At 41.8% G+C, this 20,766-nt stretch overlaps 1 protein-coding gene across 1 annotated transcript in view; it reads left to right on the top strand.

Annotated features, from left to right (window-relative positions):
• BRIP1 (BRCA1 interacting helicase 1) overlaps positions 1 to 20,766 on the top strand; it is a 115,977-nt gene that overhangs the window by 25,734 nt on the left and 69,477 nt on the right. Inside the window, exons 6-9 of the mRNA XM_063296349.1 lie at positions 10,602 to 10,898; positions 16,077 to 16,298; positions 17,979 to 18,178; positions 20,562 to 20,694. Coding sequence (XP_063152419.1) covers positions 10,602 to 10,898; positions 16,077 to 16,298; positions 17,979 to 18,178; positions 20,562 to 20,694 — 852 coding nt within the window. The remainder of the gene's footprint in view (positions 1 to 10,601; positions 10,899 to 16,076; positions 16,299 to 17,978; positions 18,179 to 20,561; positions 20,695 to 20,766) is intronic.

Here is a 20,766-nt window from a genome sequence, read left to right on the forward strand (position 1 = left end):
GTGTGAACCAATCTGATTATGGTCTATTTGGCAAATTGTGGCTTACTACAACATGGGAACCTGACCATTTGACATTTTCTGCATACCAAAATCAGTTTGGAAACTTTAGCAAAACCTCTCTTCTAAACACATTCTAGTTCTCAGGCTGTAGCGGTGGTGAATCCAAATGGGAGTCTTGACTTTGATACCTTTCAGCTGTCGCGGTGTTCAGGGTCTTCTGCTCAGATAGGACCAAATCATAGACATAAGAGGTAGTTCAGATGATGGCTCTGAAGAACAGCAGCAGCTGATAAAACCATTAAGTCCAGGAACCCAATCCTGACCATAAGTGGAATCAGGTCCCATCTACTTTGCAGCCCAGAGTTGGCCCATGTTAGGCAGAGGCTGCTGGAGATTCTGCGTCATCCTTGATCCCTTCTTGATCCCTTCCTTCATATGAAGACCTGAAACCTATTTGTAGTGCCCTTCAGAATCTGCTGAGATCAGTGGAGTACCTTCGTGCCCTCTGGATTGGACAGCCCAGCAACACATGAGTATATACTGACCTCTTCCAGTTTCCCCTTCAACGGTATGTTCAGAATTGTCCCAATCAACAGAAAACAACAGAGATGCAGGCCAGCTCTGCTAATTAATTCCACCAAAGTGCGAATGCCCTTGTCATCTTTTCTCCCCAAGAAACAGGGGCGGTTGCATGAAGGAATCCCTACGTATCCTAGGCAAGAAAGTAAATAGTAAATGGAGAAGGGTGTAACAAACACTTGGGCTATCAAGGAACAGCTGTGAAAAGGATCTAGCTTAATGTGCTTGCCTGTTGTGGTTTAACATATTGCTTACCACCCTCACAAAGGGGGCTGAGGGATTTCTGTTACACATTCCGGGAGAATGTCAGCCTACGACAATCAGAGTCCAGGCTTTGGGGCGGGCAAGCTTACCGCCAGCGGGATGAAGAAAGTTCTGGATTTGTATTACATTCTGCCACCTGACCCAGCATCTGATGCTGGGCTCCTGCTGATTGATGTCCTGAATGAGTTCTTTGAAGGGAGTCCCAGCTTAATTAAAATGTTTGCTTGGTTAGCGGTGATCTGTGAAGCTCCTGATAAATATTGAATTGGGTTCATCTGCTGGTTACTGCCAGTGGATAAACAGATGCTTTGTGCTGCTTAATCAAGAAGCGAAGGCTATTTTTTAAAGGAACGTTTTCAATAATGCCACTTCAGGATCTCAGCGGGGTGTACTTGTGTGAGATTTCGCACACCCGGCATTCGCCACCGAGCCAGCTTTGTTTCCCATGATATGCAGCTTGGGGGCTTGGACAGGTATTGAGGGAGCTCTCGTTTTTGCATTTGAGTTTGCATTCCGGTTCTGAAGTTTCAGTGCTTTGGCACTGACTTTCTAAGCTGGCTTATCCTGGGGAGTGCTGCTCTTTGGAACAAGGGAGCTGCGGAGCTGCATTGGCAGCAGAATCTCCTCCTTGATGGTTCTCCTTCTTGATGGCGGCTAATGTCAGTGAAGGGAAAAACTTTAGGGAGCTGTGGATTACACAGATCTTCTCAAAATGTACAGATTGGCTGAAATCTGACCATTGTATTTCTTACCCTGACTTACCCTCTGTCATTCCGTTCTTATTCAGCCCTCCAGTAATTTTGACTAATTTGGCTCTTTTAGTTTTGTAAGAGGGAGGGTTTTGTGGTTTGAAAGAGGTATCACAGGAACTTCTTACTTTTCCTGGTAGGGCTGGATAGATTGGTGTTAGTCTCTGCTATTGTCAAATCTGGAATTACGTGAGACTCATAATTGTGCTGTTAGCACATTTAATCTTTATTTGGGTCTGTTGTGGTTTATTCGTTCAGTCGCTTCCGACTCTTTGTGACTTCGTGGACCAGCCCACGCCAGAGCTTCCTGTCGATCGTCAGTACCCCCAGCTCCCCCAGGGACGGGTCCGTCACCTCTGGAATATCATCCATCCACCTTGCCCTTGGTCGGCCCCTCTTCCTTTTGCCCTCCACTCTCCCTAGCATCAGCATCTTCTCCAGGGTGTCCTGTCTTCTCATTGTGTGGCCAAAGTATTTCAGTTTTGCCTTTAATATCATTCCCTCAAGTGAGCAGTCTGGCTTTATTTCCTGGAGGATGGACTGGTTGGATCTTCTTGCAGTCCAAGGCACTCTCAGAATTTTCCTCCAACACCACAGTTCAAAAGCATCGATCTTCCTTCGCTCAGCCTTCCTTATGGTCCAGCTCTCGCAGCCATATGTTACTACGGGGAACACCATTGCTTTAACTATGCGGACCTTTGTTGTCAGTGTGATGTCTCTGCTCTTAACTATTTTATCGAGATTGGTCATTGCTCTTCTCCCAAGGATTAAGCATCTTCTGATTTCCTGACTGCAGTCAGCATCTGCAGTAATCTTTGCGCGTAGAAATACAAAGCCTTTCACTGCCTACGTTTTCTCCCTCTATTTGCCAGTTATCAATCAAGCTGGTTGCCATAATTTGGGTCTAGGAGTCCATAATTCCACTTATGATATTGAATGTTGCACACACATTCCCTCTGGTGAGTGTAGCAACAGCGAGTTTTCATTCTAATCCTGGAGGGGAGAAGTAGTGACTGTTGCTCCCAAATCCTGAGACTTCTCTCAGATACCGAACAGGAGAACATAAAATGTTCCTTTATTCCAAGTCAGACCATGGATCCCTTTCGTTCCATGTTAGCTAAGCTTCAGTTGGCAAGTGGAACTTCTCCATTCCTCCTTGGAGAGGTGGCATGGAGCTGGTCCTGGCATCTGCACTGCTTCCAAGGAGCCCCTAAAGAAAAATTTAACTATGGTGATTGTGGTCAGGTGAGATGATGCCCCAGCCATTCTCTGCCTCCAAACTTCGTAAGAGAGATTGGGACTGCCATTTTCACACTTCATCACCGAGCTGCCCTACTCCCTTGGAACTAGGAAAGATGGCAGAGATCTATCCCTGCCTTTGCAAGTCAATGAAAATGTATGAAACCACTTGGTTTCTGCTCAGCTAGAAAAATAGCCCACTTAGCTAACCTTGGCTGATCTAAAACAAACTAAGGAGAGTCAGACCTAACCACTACTTAGATGAGAGATCACCAGCAAATCTCAGGGTTATAGTTTAGACTGGGAAGTTGGGAAAGGAATCCTGAAAAAAGGCAGTGACAAGCCACTTCCAAGAAAACTATACATGGGCATCTCTGTCAAGTAAACATAAATCGAGCTTCACCTAATTGGTTCTAAACTGTTGCCTGACCTCTCTAAATTGATGTCACGTGCAGGAAGAGGTAGCGAAGGATGCTATTTTCAAACATGTTTATTCCTACCACTTCATATTATCAAATATATGATGGTTTTCAAACAAGCACTTTTCAGTTTGCTAAAGGTCTTAAGCCTGGGCCTTATCTTTGCAGAATGGCAGGGGGTCATGGAAGGCTTTTATGTATACCCGTAGCCCTCATTGATGATTAAAGCTTGGTAGATGCTCTTGAACCTTAGCTAAAAGACTTAAAACTGCACAAAGCAGTTGGAGAAAAATAGCTGCGTAGAGGTGTAATAATTCACAAACATACAGTGCAAAAAATTGATTGCTGGTTTTGGACTTTCTTCCCTTGCTGATAATTGATGTTCTCCAGAGCCTGTATAGTGTTAATGGATATCTAATTTCTTTGGGTTGAAAGTCTGCTTTTCTCACATGTTCTTATAACTGGTATAAGAGTTATACCAGTTATATAACCCATTTTTCTGGGTTCATACCTGGTTAAGCAAACCATGATTTATTTAATAGTTGGTTCTCTAATGGATAACAATTCAGGAGACTGTTAATTATTTATTTATTTGTGGGATTTATATGGCGGCTTTAGCAAACCATGATTTATTTAATAATTGGTTCTCCAATGGATTACAATTCAGGAGACATTTATGTATGTATGTACGTATGTATGTGATTTATATGGCGGCCCAACCCATGGTGACTCGAGGTGGTTAGTGCCCTAAAGAGGCCCCCATGAATTTATGAATTCACTAATCTAAATTAAGAACTTTTAATATCACCATCTTGGATTTTATCTTTATGTTTGTATTTTAGAAGTACTTTTCAGTGTATTTTAATTTGTATTTATTTGTAGCTTTATTGTAAACTAGAAGGGACGCGGTGGCGCTGCGGGTTAAACCGCTGAGCTGTCGATCGGAAGGTCGGCGGTTCGAAACCGCGCGGCGGGGTGAGCTCCCGTTGCTCGTCCCAGCTCCTGCACACCAAGCAGTTCGAAAACATGCAAATGTGAGTAGATTAATTGGTACCGCTTCGGCGGGAAGGTAACGGCGTTCCGTGAGTCATGCTGGCCACATGACCCGGAAGTGTCCTATGGACAACGCCGGCTCCAAGGCTTAGAAACGGAGATGAGCACCGCCCCCTAGAGTCGGACACGACTGGACTTTACGTCAAGGGAAACCTTTACCTTTACCTTTTTATTGTAAACTACCCAGAGTCGCTTTGTGCGAGATGGGTGGTGACGAAATTTGAAATATATAAATAAATATATAAATAAATCTAGTACCAGACATAATGTTATTAACAGTGGCTTCTTAATTATATTGGCTGATCATTGCTGTATTGTATTTGGTTTCAGTTGGTTGTATTTGCTGAGATTGACTGCACTGTTTCCTAGTTTATGTACTTAGGATACTTATTGGCTACATTTTTTATCATTATTAAAATGCTACAGATTGTTATTAAAATAGTTCTTCTGTCAGGTGGATTATTCAGTCATCTTTGGTAGAGCAAAATTACCTGCCCTCCATCTATGATTCTCGGTGTATTTTAGCTATCCTTCTCAGGTGGAATAAGGAAGGATATTTTCAACTTTTATACTCAGAAAACCTTTCAATAAACACAAAATGGGGGGCCACATTGTAGGTAGCTGCAGAGATCTTTTAATTTAACAGTTATAAAGAGAACAAAATGGAAGTTTCCCCTCCCATAATACAAGTTCAAGTTAACCAGTGAAATTGATGGGCAAAATGGATTAAAAGAATTCCTCTTCAGAGGATGTAGTTCTTCAACAGAACTTCCAGCTGCTTGATACTTTGATGGTTGCTAACGTTTTTAAAAAGTCTCCTGTGAGTTTAACTTGACTTTGAATTTAACTTGACTTTCTGGACACAGCCATGTAATTTCCTTGTCAACTTTGCATTCTTCAGGAATTTTTTGTTTTGACTTCCCAGTCTTACCTGCAAGCCTTGGGTGGTGTCCACCAAGTAGTAACCCAAGTCTGACCCTTATTTTTGAGATTAGCCAAGGTCATCTAAGGGCTACCAGAAGATGGTTTCATGAACTTCACAGAGGATAAGACTGTTGGTGGCTACGAGATTTGATAATCTCCATATTCAGAGATAAAGGAGCTATGAACATTAGTTTCTGTGGTGCAAGAAAGACACGCCCTTCATATCCTGGTTGTGAGATAAGAGAAGCATCTTACTGATCCCTCCTAGAAACAGAGTGCTATAATTTAGCCTGATCCAGCCAGGCATTTCTAATATTCCATTATCCCAGACCAGCAACTTGATGTCCTCCAGATGTGTTTGGGATTGCAGGTCCCAGAATTATTTATTTATTTAAAAGATTTGCATAGCTGCCTATCTTAAAACAACTCTGGGCAGCTTACAACTAATAAAACATATAAATCCAACAGCAATAAATCTGAAAACTGAAAAACCTGGTGCCACAGCCACACTTCCCTGATGCACCCATATTCTCATCCCACCTGAGCTCGCCCTGTCCCAACACCTGGGGGAAGAACCAGGTTTTAACTGCTCTCTGGAAGGATAGACGGGTGGGGGCCTGTTGATCTTGGAGGGGGGAGGTGTCCATAGAGCAGCAGCTGCAATGGAAAAGACACGCTTCCGAAGTCCCAGAAGATGGCCGTGTTTAAGGGAAGGGACCTGGAGCGCTCGTACACTGGCAAGGAATTTTTGGAATGCATCTGGAGCATTTCAGGTTGGGGAAAGTATCCTAAATAATAATTTTAATATCCAGACTGAGGTTGACAAACAGAAAAACAGGTCTTATCAACTTACCTTTTCGTTGATATGAAAGAAAAGCATATTTGCTGTCACTGTTCACAGACTCCTTTCTTTTAACCAATGCATAGCATTTCAAAGGGTGTCTACTACTTTAAGTTTTATCAGACCCTTTATTCTCCCGGGCCAGAAAATGTAAATGTCCACAGTCAACTGGTATATATTGATTTAACATCATCTGCAAAATTGTTACGATCCAGTATTTTTTTAATGATACCATAAACTTTTTAACGGGTGCACTTTTATTTTTCTATTCCTTTTAAACATAATTTGTTTTTAATTTAGCCAACTTTGTTGTGAAATGCATATATTCAGGGGTGTATCCTTTTTGAAAAATGAAAGAGGAGAATGAAGAGAAGAAGCTCCTCATTAATAACACTAGGTGGATATTTCTGGGCAGCTAGACCTTCTTAAAGATTTTGTTTTGGGGTTGAAGGCATCTACAGCCTTCAGAAATGTCACGTCCATTGTAGAGCAATCCCATGTTATTTTACCAGGGATGACAAAATCAAGCTGTAAAGTTGTACTGGTGGAATGCCAATTAAAAGCAGTATTGTATCAGTTTCAAACCTTTTCAGGAAAAAACCTAAGACTGTCTGTTCCTGGGAAGTTTTGCTGTCTTTATTTCATAAGTTTCATCATATTTCTAAAAATTCTGACTGTCAATTACATTTAAGTCCCCCCACCCCCCATAAAACCTACGTCAGTATTTTACCGAAAGTCAGTCGCATGTTTCTCTTGTCTCGTCTGGGATTACAAAAGCATCTGTTCTCTCTAGAGTCAACTCCAAGGGAATTGGAAGGGGAAAAGTGCTGAGGGTGGAGGATACTAGGAATAAAAAGATGGCTCTGTTGTCCCCAAAACACACATCTGATGAAATGGGCTATGGTCTGTGAATGTTTCTGTGATATTAAACATTGATGTGTTTGATCTTTTAAGGTTCTTTGACCCTTATATTTGATTGATATCTCACGAATAGGCCTCAGAGGTCAAATTTGTTCTCGGTTGTTGAGAGGCTAACATGGGGCGGGTGTTGGCTTTTGGGAGGGGGCAGTGTGACTTTCTGTTTTGAGGGTGGAGCCCACTTCCCTGTTACTCCATTACTTCCTCGAACCACCTGCCCCATAGACTAGTCGCTGACCAGTCACCCCTCTCTAGTGTTCCTCGTCGGGTCAGACAGACCTACCAAGTGTTCCATCAAAGGGCACTTTATCCTAGTTTTGTCTGTGCGTGTGCACGGCCACGTGCGTGTGGATGCACTTTCCTCCCTCTTTTCTGAAAAGCCAACTAGAGCGTTGACTGTAATATCACGCGGCATCGTTTGAGTTCCAGTTTTTCTGCCTGACGATAGAGCAGAGGCCAAGATAGCCGCATATGTAATGGACACCATCCGTCAGCTGTTTCCTCCTTCACGGCTGACAAGAGGCCCATTCATAAGTCTTCCTTTTATCCTTTTGGTGAATAAGTAATTATTCAATATCAAGAAGGATGGGTATTTGGAAGCAGCTATTTAATGTGGCAGCACAGCATAATGAAATATGCCGCTTCTGGCAACCTGAGAGAGGAATGTAACAATTCTAGTGCGGCCAGTAACTCTATCCACATGGACGGCCTGTTTACTTGGCACGTCAGCCAGCCTTTTATCCCACTGATTGGCAGCTCCTGAAGGGTTGCATTTACTTCCATTCTATCCTGCATTGTAATATTTAATGGTAGACAAGCTTGAGTGGGACTGTGGGTAATCTGAACCTGCTTTTCCATAGAGCAAAGGCCAAGAGATAGTTGATCCTGACTGACTATTGTAGCATAACGTGCATAGTGACTTAGCATTTGCTTACGGAGGATAATCTTACTGATTGCAATTAAGAGGAGGGGGGGAAATCTGACAAGAACGCTGTGTCTGGTTCTCCATGTCAGTGTGACATTTTTTACGCCGGGAAGATGATGTGCCGTTGTAGCGTCCCTATCATTATCACTGTTATTATTAGCCTAGTAGGGATCACAGATCAGAGCGAACACTAGAATCCCAGAGACGGAAGGGGCCATTTAGGCCCTTGAGTTCAACCTCCAGCTCAGAGCAGGAATCCAAATTAAAGCAGATCTGACAGATGGCTGCCCAGCTTCTTCTTTATGACATTCAGCAAAGGGCCCACCACCTCTCTGGGTCACTGGTTCCACAAACTATTCTTATTAGTAGGAAGTTTTTCTTAATATTCAGTTGGAATCTGTCTTCAGTTGGAATCTATTGTCATGGACAACACCACCTCTTCAGCATTTTTGGTGTGAAGTCCTTTCAAGTAGTTAAAGAGTGTTATACCCACCATTGATTGACTGAGGAGACATCAGTTGCCTCAATGTCATCCTAACTCATAGCTAACCATGACATCTCCAACAGTCTCTTGTCAAAGAATCATAGAGGGGGAAGATGTTGTAGGAGGAGAGAGACATCGTAGTCTGGTAGCAAAAACTAGGAGGAGTCTGGTACCTTTTCCGACTAACAAATCTTATTATAAGGCATACTCTTTCGTGAGCTGCAGCTCACTTCATCACAGTGAATCTATTCTAACCTGTTTGGTGCAGAATCTGCGGTAGCATTTCTGGTAGATGGCTATTGACCTCCAGTGAAAGGACCACACCATGTCATGAAACAACATATTCCACTGGTTGACAATTCTTACTGTCAGGAAATTGCTCCTAATATCTAACCTGAATCCATCAGCCTGCAGTTTCAGCCCATTGGTTTTGGTCCTGACTTCCAAGGCAATACAGTGCAAATATACTTCCTTCTCTCTGACAGCCTTTAGATATCTGAAGACTGCTATTATATCTCCCAGACTTCTGCAGGCTAAACATACTCAATTCCCTTAACTATATCTCATAATGCTTGGTTCCTAGTCTCCACACCATCTTGATAGCCTTCCTCTTAACTTGCTCAAGTTTGTCAGTGTCATTTTAGAGCGTGGTGCCCTGAACTGGACACAGGATTCCAAACGGCCTGATCAGAGCATCGTGGATTGGACAATTATTTCCCACTATCTGGGTGCTACATTACTGTTAACAAGTTCCAAAATAACATATGCCTTTTTAACAGCTTCATCACACTGTTAGCTTATGTTCACCTTGCAATGTATTAGAACACTCAGATCCTTTTCACATGTACCATCCTGTACTTGTGCTTTTCATTTTAAGATTTTTCTCTCTGTTAAATTTCACCCACGTTGATTTTGGCATACTCTTCAAATCTGTCTCAGTTTTTGAATCTTCCGTTTCTCTTCTAAATGGTTTGCCACTCCTCATTTTGAATCACTTGCAAATTCTTCAGTTCCTTCATCCAGGTCGTTAATAAAAATGTTCAATAGCACAAGACCTAGAATACAGCTGTTTATGAGTCTCCCTGGGTGTGTTCCTCTAGCCGGTTACAAACAGTGACATTACAGATCAGCCCAGAGTCACTTTCATAGTGAGATATGTGTATAAATGTAATAAATTAAAATAAATTAAAAAAGAAAACATTGCAATGCACAGAGAAACCGAACATCATGCATGCCAGTTGGAGGAGGTGTTTCACATGGTGGATGTCATTGGTTTTATGTAATTAATTAGCTTCTCCAGACAAAAGCAAAATTAAACACTTTAAGAAGTTGCTGCCTAACTCTGTCATTTATAAGCCTTTGGGTGTCCTTTGAAATAAGCATTTAACACTGCAATCCTGCAGTTCAGGACTCTGCATTCATTCCATAGTTTTTATGCTTAGGAAAATGTGCTTAGATTAATTTTATTGCAATCAGCATTATAGCCAACATTTCCTGAGCTACTTCAGCCATAACTCTCTGGCCCATTTCTGCTTTGGTAATTTAGTTTTGCTGTTTAAAAAAAAGGGAAGATCTCAGACAATGTGCGTTGTTACTGTTGTTGAAAAATGATGCTTTGCTGGTCTGTAACTTCACTGTGCTCCGAACTTAATGAAATGTGTTTTCCACATTCAGACTAATGTAGTATTTTTAGCTGAATTGACTTCAGTGCTGCTGAGTCTGTTGTTAATGTTATTTGATGAATGTGAAATGTAGAACGTAATTCTGAGTCTGCCACAAAAGCACCTGAAGATGCATTAGCTGGTGCGAAGTGCTATTTTGTTCGCAGTTTTTGTTGTGCCTGAAACAGGTAGTCAGCCCTGTAAGAAATGTGGGTTAACAGGCAATGCTGGATAAAAGAAAACTCTATTTTCCAACAGGTAATCAGTTCAACAAGTAATGTGGGTTCGTAGGCAATGATCAAAGAGAATTAATTTACTTTCCCAACTGATGTTTTCTTTACCAGAATTAAAAGGGAAGGAAGTGAGGGGTTGGAACTGAGAACAGATGGTACAGTACCTTTATTTGATTGCTATTATTTTTTAATTGAACGCTTAATTGAGATTTTAATTCCTCTTTGAAAATTTGCAGTTGGATAGAAAGGAACTTTTCTAGAAGGAGAAAAATTTGCCGTGTTAATATCCTTAATGGAATTTCTTTCCCAAAGTTACAGCCTTCCAGTCCCTGTTCTAAGTGTTCCTGTTCCTCCATTGAACAAACTGTCAAAGATACCCCGGATGCAAAGAAGAAGGAAAACGGACGGACGCCCCTGATCCCCAAAATATTTTTTGGAACCCGAACTCACAAGCAAATAGCTCAGATTGTTAAGGAGCTGCAGAGGACGGCCTACTCACGTGTTCGCATGACCATTCTTTCGAGCAGGGACTATTCCTGTGTCAATCCGAGAGTCTCCCGAGGGAGCAACAAGAATGAAAAATGTGTAGAGTTGCTAGAAGGGAAAAATGTGAGTTATTTCTTTCATTGTTACTGCTTTAACACTGGGCTGTTTGTAATACAGCAGTACTGAAAGGTCTGTCTGTTTCTAAGATGGCAAACTGTTGTCCTTAGTTAATTTAAGGTAAAACAGGGAAGTCCCTCTTGAGTCACGCTTGACTCCTGGTGATTTCCTGGATACATCTGTGTAGTTTCCAGGAAATAAATAAATAGATAGATGATAGGTATGTACGTAGGTAGATAGATAGATAGATAGATAGATAGATAGATAGATAGATAGATAGATAGATAGATAGATAGATCTCTCATCCAAATACTAACCAAGTTTTGACTTTGCATCATTTTGGGGGGGGGTACCTATCTGGTTCTTGTCATCTTTGCCCTCTTATATTTTTTTATTTTTCTCTCTTACTGTATTTTTTAAAATGTTTTTATTTGTGAGCTCACCAGAATTGTTAGGAGTCAGGTCGCATGCACATTTAAATAGTAGTAGTAGCAGTAATATTAATAATAATCTGTTAATTTGCTACTGACCACTAGCGGGGAGCCTAGAGAGCTTCCTAACCAACCGAGGGTTGAGAAATGGCAGTCAAGTGAGGATGTGTGTGGCTGAATGCCTTAGAAATATCTTGGTTTGGTTTCTTTGTGTGTGAACAGTGCTGAGGACCTTCTCTTCACTCCGATTAATAAAAGCAATAACCACCCCAAAATATTAAGAAGAAGAAGAAGAAGATTTATAGGCTGTTTTGTGTATGACCTTCATTCTAGTTGTTGTTATACAACTCTTTGCAAAGAAAAAAATCTCTTAACTATTGGGAGGGGTGGGTAGTGGTAACTTTTCACTTCCTTACTCAGCAGGACTGAAAGGTCTGTCTGTTTTTTATCAGTAGCATCCTTTAGTAAATTATATTGTGCAGAAACTAGATTAACTTTTACTGGATAAACAAAATAATATCCATAGTCCAGAGATCACGGCCAAACTTTTAGAACAACCAAAATTAAAGCTTGAGCGATTGTACATTTGTTTAGAGGCGTGGCTGTTTTAGCCCATGGGAGCACACAGACGTGTTACAGATACGTGCCTGACATCTTCATATACCATGCTTAGATTTCATTCATTTTAGATTCTAAAATGATCTAGAAATGATAGAAAGTTTGACTTTACTTTTCATTCCCAGAGGCTGCTGGTAGAGTGTCAAATTAATAATATATTCAGAAGAACCAACCTTTGTTAATCAAAATGCAATTCCACCCCGGAGGCAAAAAAAAAGTTAGACTCAAAAGTTTCACAGAACAGAAAATTCTTTAGCCAGATACCAAAAGCCAAAAAGGAAAACGGTCAGTTTCCCTGAAATATGAAATTCTGCAGCCACAGTTTTGGACAAAACTTTATTTCTGATAAACCAAGGACAACTGAGTTGCTTCTGCATATCCAGTACAAGAATAAATATATTATCAGTTCTAATGCACTTTTAAAACTACAGTTCTCTAAATTTGTGAGAATAAGTCCCTCCCTGGCCAGAATTCAATAGCATTTATGTTTTTTAAGGTGATTTATGTTCATTTATCACTTTTGAACCATGAAAACAGATGGTTTATTTGAGGATAGGCCCTTACCATATTTGGATAATCCAATCCTGGATTAATAAACCTTGATATACTTGCCACCTTGTTTTAAATGGACTCCTGGCTTATTTGAAGCTTCTTGGGTGATTGCTTCTCGGCACCTTCATTTGTTCATAAGAAGCAGCAGCAAAGATTTTGCAAGGTAATTTTCTTGGCCTTATTAAAGTAGAATTCTATCATCTCTCTTCCTTACGCCTAGTTTTCCTTGTAGGCTATGTTGAGTAGAAGAAGATGGAGTGTTCGGAAGAATTGACATTATTACGGAAAACGATCTGCTGTGCGTTCAGCAGATCTGGAAAGCGAGGAATGAAATGCTGAAATTGAGTTGGCAGTGTGATGCCCTCAATACCTCCAGATAGCCAAAATGTACAATTATTTGCCTGTAAATGTGTATTTTAAATAGCCAAAATCTTACAAGATTCTTGGTGTTCTGACATAAAATCTTACAAGATTTTAGCTGACGGCGCCAAGGCTGAGATGAGTGGATTGTTTTATGAGATTTCAGACTCTGAAAAAAATCGGGGCATCATCTTCACCGTGAAGTGCAGTCACGTTCAGTTGCACAGTCACATTCAGTCCCTGAAAAAGTTGCTCACTGAGACCTGTAATCAGCATTGTCCTTCTACCTGGTGATCTGTGAGAGAGATGAGATCAGAAGACCCAATTTTTGGCTGACGAAAGTCGGGTTATTGAAGTTACTTTGCCCTTATATTAAGTTATCCTAGCCTATGTAACAATCCTATGGTGGACTAGCCAAGCAGAGATCTCCAGTACAAACCGTGCTCCCATCCGAATGACAAAATGTGCACCACGATGTCCTATACCTCTTGGGCGTGAAGTCACAATGCAAGAGGCAGCGTCTATATTGCAGTGTTGGGACCCACACTGGGTCATTTCATCCGCCACCTTAGTTTCCCCTTCTGGATCTCCATGTCGCCATGGTTTCAAATAAGGCCATGAGTTTTGTAGCACAGCAGGAAATCAAACCATCTTCTCTCTCCCAGTCCAACTTTCTCCTCTACTCCAGGTGGAGATAGGATCCAGAGCTGTGGGAAGCATTCTTTATAAGCTCTATTGCTCTTGAAAGCGGGGAGTCAGACATGCCGATGGGCGTTGGCAGCATCCTTTTGCCTTTTCCTCCACATGTTCTCGGCTGACTTTGGAACTTGGCAAGGGCAACCGAGGTGTTAAATCTCCCGGGTTGCCCTCCCTCCTTCAAACTCTCCAAGTCAACTGATGTGATAACAAGGACCAATTAGCGCTGTCACTGAGGATGTTTTTGATTTATCCTAAGACCATATTGCAAACTTTAGTTGATAAATGGACGGCTGACCTGGGGTGCCAACTCTCCCTCCGGCTTAAGCTGTTGCAGGCTGAGCGCAGATCAGAGGAGCCTTGGAGGGCTTGAAAAACGGGACAGTCCCCAAGACACTTTCTGCCTCTACTTTGTTTTAATGCCCGTTGTTGGATTTTGGTTTGCACAGGCTGAGCAAGGCTAGGACAGACTGGACTGCAGGAAGCGAATTTGCCAGGTTCTGCTGTGGAAATTTCTTAAGAGAATCCTCTTTCTCCAGAATGTACAGTGAAAATCTGGCTCAAAGATGGTCTTGGATTTTTAAGTACTGGTCTTACTTGCCTAACTGTAAAAAGGTAAAGGTTTCCCTTGACGTAAAGTCCAGTCGTGTCCGACTCTAGGGGGCGGTGCTCATCTCCGTTTCAAAGCCTTGGAGCCGGCGTTGTCCATAGGACACTTCCGGGTCATGTGGCCAGCATGACTCACGGAACGCCGTTACCTTCCCGCCGAAGCGGTACCAATTAATCTACTCACATTTGCATGTTTTCGAACTGCTTGGTGTGCAGAAGCTGGGACGAGCAACGGGAGCTCACCCCGCCGCGCGGTTTCGAACCGCCGACCTTCCGATCGACAGCTCAGCGGTTTAACCCGCAGCGCCACCGCGTCCCGCCTAACTGTGGTATGTGGCTAATTCGCTAAAGCAGTGGTTCTCAACCTCAGCAGCTTGAAGATGGGTGGACATCAACTCCCAGAATTCCCCAGCCAGCATGCTGGCTGGGGAATTCTGGGAGTTGATGTCCACCCATCTTCAAGCTGCTGAGGTTGAGAACTACTGCTCTAAAGAGGCAGGTAGGAAGATTTGCTTTTGCACAAATTACAATTCTGTTTCGTCTCGACCAAGGGAAATGGGTCGGTTTCAGCTGCATTAGTGAACAAACCAGATTTGAAGCAACCCACAGTTAAGAAAGCAGGAGAACCTGGTGTGTTGTGACTTACCCCTGAAATGGAAACTATGGCCTGCTGCAATTGAAGTGGGCCAATATTTTGAATTTGAAAATGAGCCAGTATGGTAAAATGGTTAAGGTATTAGGTAAGAGAGGGGTTCTCAGATTCTCGTTTACACTTAGCCACGGAACTCGCTGGCTGATTTTGGGCCAGGCGCTCTCTCTCAGCCCAGCCTACCTCACAGGGTAGGTTGTGAGGGAAAATAGGAAAAGGGAGCACAGCGTCGGCCATTTTGAGCTCCCGTCCAAAGATGGCAGGATAAAACAACAGCAAATCTGTATTACGGTTAAAGACCAGCATAAGGGGGGTAGGGTACAGTCAGTCAAATGCATGGAAAATAGGTTAAAATCTAATATAAAAAGCTAAGACACAAAAGTACATTAAAATCTGATATAAAAGCTAAAACTCCAAAATTAAAAAAAAACATTAAAATCCAATATAAAAAGCTAAAACACAGAAGTCCGGAGGAAAAGGAAAAAGGAAAGAAAAAATCTAGAGGGAGGGGGAGGAGCGTTAGATGGGTGTCAGGGAGCATAAAGGTCAGTACATCTGTAAATCCAGTACTCTAGTAAATTAAAATGAAATGCTAGTTTATGGCACTGGTCATCATCTGGCAAATTTTAAGCGCTGCTGCTGCGCAGAACCTGGCATGTTGTAGCAGGGTTGGTATCTGTCATGAGCACTGATGGCGAGCAGGAGGGGGCCTCGATCCAGGGGGGAAAACGCATGCGTAGTACTGGGGAGTTGAGCAGCCATTCAAAGAGACACAGATCGGACCCACCTTGGCTTTTGGGGTTTATCTGTCTGGGTTTTTCTCACGCTTCTTCCGTTTGTTAGGATTTTCTGTCTAATGTAGCAGCAATAAACACTAGAGACCTACTCCTCGTCTCAGCGTGATTTCTGACGGTTAGGACAGTATCTGACAGCAGCAGGGAGGTGCAAAATCGTCCTGAGTGCCCTGGGTATTTATACAATAATGGTAAATTGAGGCTAGTACAAACGTCTCTATAAAATGCACTGGAGGAGCCCACGCTCTTGTTTCTGTGTGACTGGAGTCACAGGGGCCTTGGTCTCTCAGGTAAGGGATCTTCCTGTATTGGCCCTCAAGGACAGCTGAGGGGAAGGCAGAAGGTGGGGTATGAATCTAGCGAATAAAGACCCAAATTTCAGTTATCCTTCCTGATCTCAGCTGATTCTCATGGAATAAAATGTACATAAAGGTGGGAGGCTGTTCTTCAAATTGTCTTAATTGTCTGCTTGCAGGGCAATTCTTGTTCTTTTTATCACGGAGCCCACAGGATTAGCGAGCATCTCTTGATCCAGTCTGCAGATAAAAAAAACCAGGCTTGGGACTTAGAAGATCTGGTGAGCCTGGGAAAGAAGCTCCGATCCTGTGCCTATTTTGCAGCTCGGGAGTTAATGGTGGATGCCGAGATCGTGTTCTGCCCTTACAACTACCTTTTGGACTCTCAAATAAGAGAAAGCGTAAGCATTAATATCTTTTATTGTTGACGTCAGTTCAATTCAATAATATTTATGCGGTCAACGACCAGCAAAATTTAAAAGAACAAAAACGAAGTAAAACAAAGAAATACAATAATATACTCCAACTAATAAAATAGATCACATAATAATATAGCATTCGCTCCTCTGTTACTGTATTAATACATTTGTTACCCGGGTAGTGTGCGTCTAAAGCATTAATTTGTATAAAATAAGAAATGAAAATATGTATCCCCTAACAATTTAGTAATGAAGACATTTCAGTTTAAAAGTGATATTTAAAACAAGGGTAATTGCTTCTTCAGCTGGCTTTGTCTTGTTTTCATTGCGGCAACACAAAATTTGGCTACTGCACATATAATGTGTGGTTTTACATTATGAAGAAGATGGTTCACGTAAAAATGATCTAGATTCCCAGGGAATTTATCTGTTAGGGACGAACTGTAGATTGGCCTACTTGTCCCTATGACGTTTACAGCGTAATAATGCGTGTGAGATGGTTTCAACACCCTCTTCACCACGTGGGCAGATACGCTCTGCTCTAGGGGTTTTACTGTACCTGCTTTGCAGATGGAAGAATATTGAAGCTAGCTTTAAAGAATGCAATTCTCAGCTCAGGGAAAGTTAGGTTTGGCAAATAACTTGCTGGTTCCCCTGTTTATCCAAATTCTGTTGTGTTGGGGCAGATTGTTGATGTCAGAAAGCTTGAATAAACAGCTTCCTTCTGTCACAAGCAAGAGAGGTGTGTCCCACACAGCTGGCCAAGGCCAAGGAAGCAAGAATTACACAATGCTGCTATGACCTCATTGCAAGAATAATTCCCAGCCTTCATTTATAGTGAGCAAATTAAGGCAAGAGTCTCTTGGAATGATAAGAAATGCTTCGTCCCAGGTTTCTCGCCACCTGGGCTGTGTGGCCGTTTAGGAGATAAACCATCAAATGATTCATCTGCTATCTCTGGACTGTTTATGTCTGCCCTGTCTTCCGTTCCTTTCCCAACCTCCCCAGAATCTCTCACAAAGGGGAAGGTTTACTTTATGTTAGATCCAAAGTGTTACAAGAGGAAGGAGGGAAAAATCATTTGCGCTGCTCCGAATACGGTGTTCTCATGCAAAAGCAAGCCGATTTTTCAGAGTGCAACACTGTAATAATATTTGTGTCACGCTGTAAGAGGCAGCAAATGAGAAAAAGTTCGGCTCTGCTCTGTGAAAGCGTCTATGGTGCACACGTGAAAAATATTACTTTACAGCAAGGCAAACAGAGAAATGTCTTCGAAATCTTTTCTTTCAGCAACAAATTTCATGTAAAAAATGTCCTTCCAGTAGCATACTTGGGCCCAGTTTTATAAGCCACAGGTGGATATCGTGCTTAGGACAAGGACTGTACCAATTCAGCGCGGACTTTTGAATTCCAAAAACTTTTCGTTAGAGAGGTTGAGAAAAAAATGACTGAGTTGTGGCTGGCAAAGCAAACACAATCCCACTAATACTCTGCAAAAGTAAAATAAATTAAGCGGCCTTGAAGCCATAACTGGAGTTATCAAGTTGAAACATGGCCATAGTTGCAGTTTCATTGAAAATGTAAAAAAGAAAAAAAGTAAGCCACATGGAAGAAGGAGCTGCTTTTGCTCATTGTTAAGCTGGTTGATTTTAATTTTTGCAGCTGGAAATTAAGTTGAAAGACCAGGTGGTGGTTTTAGACGAAGCTCATAATATCGAGGACTCGGCACGGGAGTCGGCCAGCTACAGCCTGACAGAGGAACAGCTCAGATTGGCTCGAGAGGAGCTAGATGCTATGGTGAACCACAACATTAGGCGGGCGGACCATGAACCGTTGCGTGCCGTATGCTACAGTCTGACAAAGTAAGTAAAGACCACGTAGCCGAGGGTGAAAGAGCTGCGGCGAAAATGGAGATACTGTTGTTATAATAATAATATTTTAATGATATTATTGAGACCGTTTTATTTCCTCATTTTCATGTATATCTTGTGGCTGCTGAAAATGGTCATGATGGTGATGGTGATGATGATGATAGCAGTCTTGTGTGATGTAAACACAGAAGCAATGGAATCAGCCTTATCCCGTGTGAATGATTCGGCATTTATTTATTTATTGAAGGTTATCACCGCCCACCTCTCCCCAAAAGAGGGACTCTGGGTGGTTTATAATAAAAGCAAAGTTAAAATCCAATGCAGTTATAAATACAATAAATACGAATGCAAATAAACAATCAGAATATAAAACGTGATAAAATCCAGACGGCTGAAGGTTCTCTATCAGCGTTACATCTGTGATGGCTCCGTTTTAAACTGACAGGCCTCAGCTTGCCAGCTGTTCAGGCAGGGGTCTTTCTTTCCATCCAGGGACTTTGGCATACAACATCTCCCCTCTTCGTAGTAGTAGTGACCCCTTTCTGTAGAGGAGGAGGAGCAGAGAAACACTGAAGTCCACCCATCTTAAAGTTGCCAAGGTACAGAAACACTAGTTAGGCTCTCTGTGCCTAAACTGTCTTGTCTGAAGCTGGCATTCCCGACTTGATCTTGAGAACCAAGAGGCTAGCAGTGGTGGGGGGAAAAAACCACTTTCTCTGAAGAGCATCTTTATCTGCAGTGGGGAGGAAGAACTTGAAAGCTGCTCTTTTCAACAGTCCTTATCTAAATGTCTCTTTCTCCATGTGAGTGTTAAGGAAACCGCAGATAAGAATATTTGGTGCAGATCCAAAACTTCATTTTTTGGTTAATTTTACTCATCCTTTGCTTTCCTGCTGTTGAGACCCATGCTTTTCCTGTGCCTGCAAAAACAATAAAGGCTTTTCTTTTTTTCTGTCCCAGTGGCAAATTCTCCCATAGCAACTCTTTTGGATGTTAAAAAAAAATCCCACAAAACCTTTTGCACAGATGAAAAGAATGGAGCTGAAGTCTGGAATGCCCCAAGCCTTTAACCTTATCAGAAAAACTGAGGTTGATTGTCCTGTCAAACCTCCCCAGTCCTAGTGAAAGCAGCAGGCAGAAGGCAAGAGACGAGACGTAAAATGGGCTACAGCAAAGAAGCTGGCCAATAAAGTGGCAGAGCTGCCAATTCAGAAATCTAAATTTTCCATGTCATTTTACTAATTTTTCATGTTATTTTTTCCAAATTCTTCTGATTTGTCTGGTATTCAGGTCCTGCAGAGCTGTACAGAACATCTCATACTTTTTTTAATTGGATCAGTTCTGCTCCTTTTCACATTTCATGTTTCCAGGAGTGTCCACAAGGTCTGGTCAGGAAAATCAAGAGGGTGGCCAGGACAGCATGTTCAAAGCTCTGCTCATTTTTTTAATGCAATGCTCATAAAAAACAAGTGGAGCTTCGATTGTCCTGCTGTGGCTGCCATTTTACCTTTTCTGACCAGACCCTTAGACAACCCTGCATGTTTTAAAAATGAATTCACATTGTGTAGAGCTGTGCGAAGCATTTGACACTTTTTAATTTGATGACTTTGGAGCCTTTTCACATTGCAGGCTTAAAAATGAATTCACATTGTGTAAAGTTGCACAAACTGTTCGACAGAAGTGCTTTGCGGTAGGCAGCTGAGTCTTTTGCCGGGCAGCTGGTTCAAAATCTGCTCCTGGCTGTCTGCACATGTATGAGGCTCCACAGCTGCTTTGCTCTTTCAGTGGCTCAAAAAGAGAGGGTTCCCTCTCTGTCCTATTTATCGCGACGCATATTTTTTAAATGCTTTGAATGATGTTTTTCAAAAAACATTGAAAGTCCTTTACTTTCAAAATGCCTTGCAGTTGCCTTTAGATGAGGATTGTTCGGGCTGTTTTAACCTAAAAGCTCTGAGGGTCTAGGGATTTCTCTCTCTATTCATGCTTGGTTTTTAAGGTTTTTTTTCATACAAGACTTGTGTCTTTCAACAATGGTTTGGGTTATGCAAATATCACGCACTGCAGTGGAAATTTACTTCAAATCTCACTGAACTTTAGGATAATGCAAATTATTATTATTCTGTTTTTTAGATCATAGGAGTGTGTGCATCATTTTGAATTTGAACCATTTCAGATACCCATTTGGATTCAATATAGGCTATTTCCATAATTTTGGAAGTGTTTTGAATCTGAAACAGAACTTTTTCCAGCGCAAACCGCTTTAAAATGAGTCCAAGAGTCTATCAGAAAGGCCAGACAAGTTGTTTTGTAAACTCTGGAATTAAAGATGTGCTGTTAACAAAAATAAATGTAAAAATTGCTTGTTGTTTTACAGCTGGTTAAGGGAAGCCTGCAGTCAGCTGATCGAGCGAGGTTATGAGACCTCTAGTAAAGTGTGGAGCGGAAATCAGATGGTGATATTTCTGCATCAAATGGGAATAACAGATGCTACGTTTCCCATCTTACAGGTAAGAATTTTTAATGACTCATGAAAATCAATATGAAGGTGCCATCACTGTCTGGAACTCTAGGTAAAAATA

This window comes from Candoia aspera, chromosome 1 (assembly GCF_035149785.1).
Source record: "Candoia aspera isolate rCanAsp1 chromosome 1, rCanAsp1.hap2, whole genome shotgun sequence".
In the NCBI taxonomy this organism is placed as follows: domain Eukaryota; kingdom Metazoa; phylum Chordata; class Lepidosauria; order Squamata; family Boidae; genus Candoia; species Candoia aspera.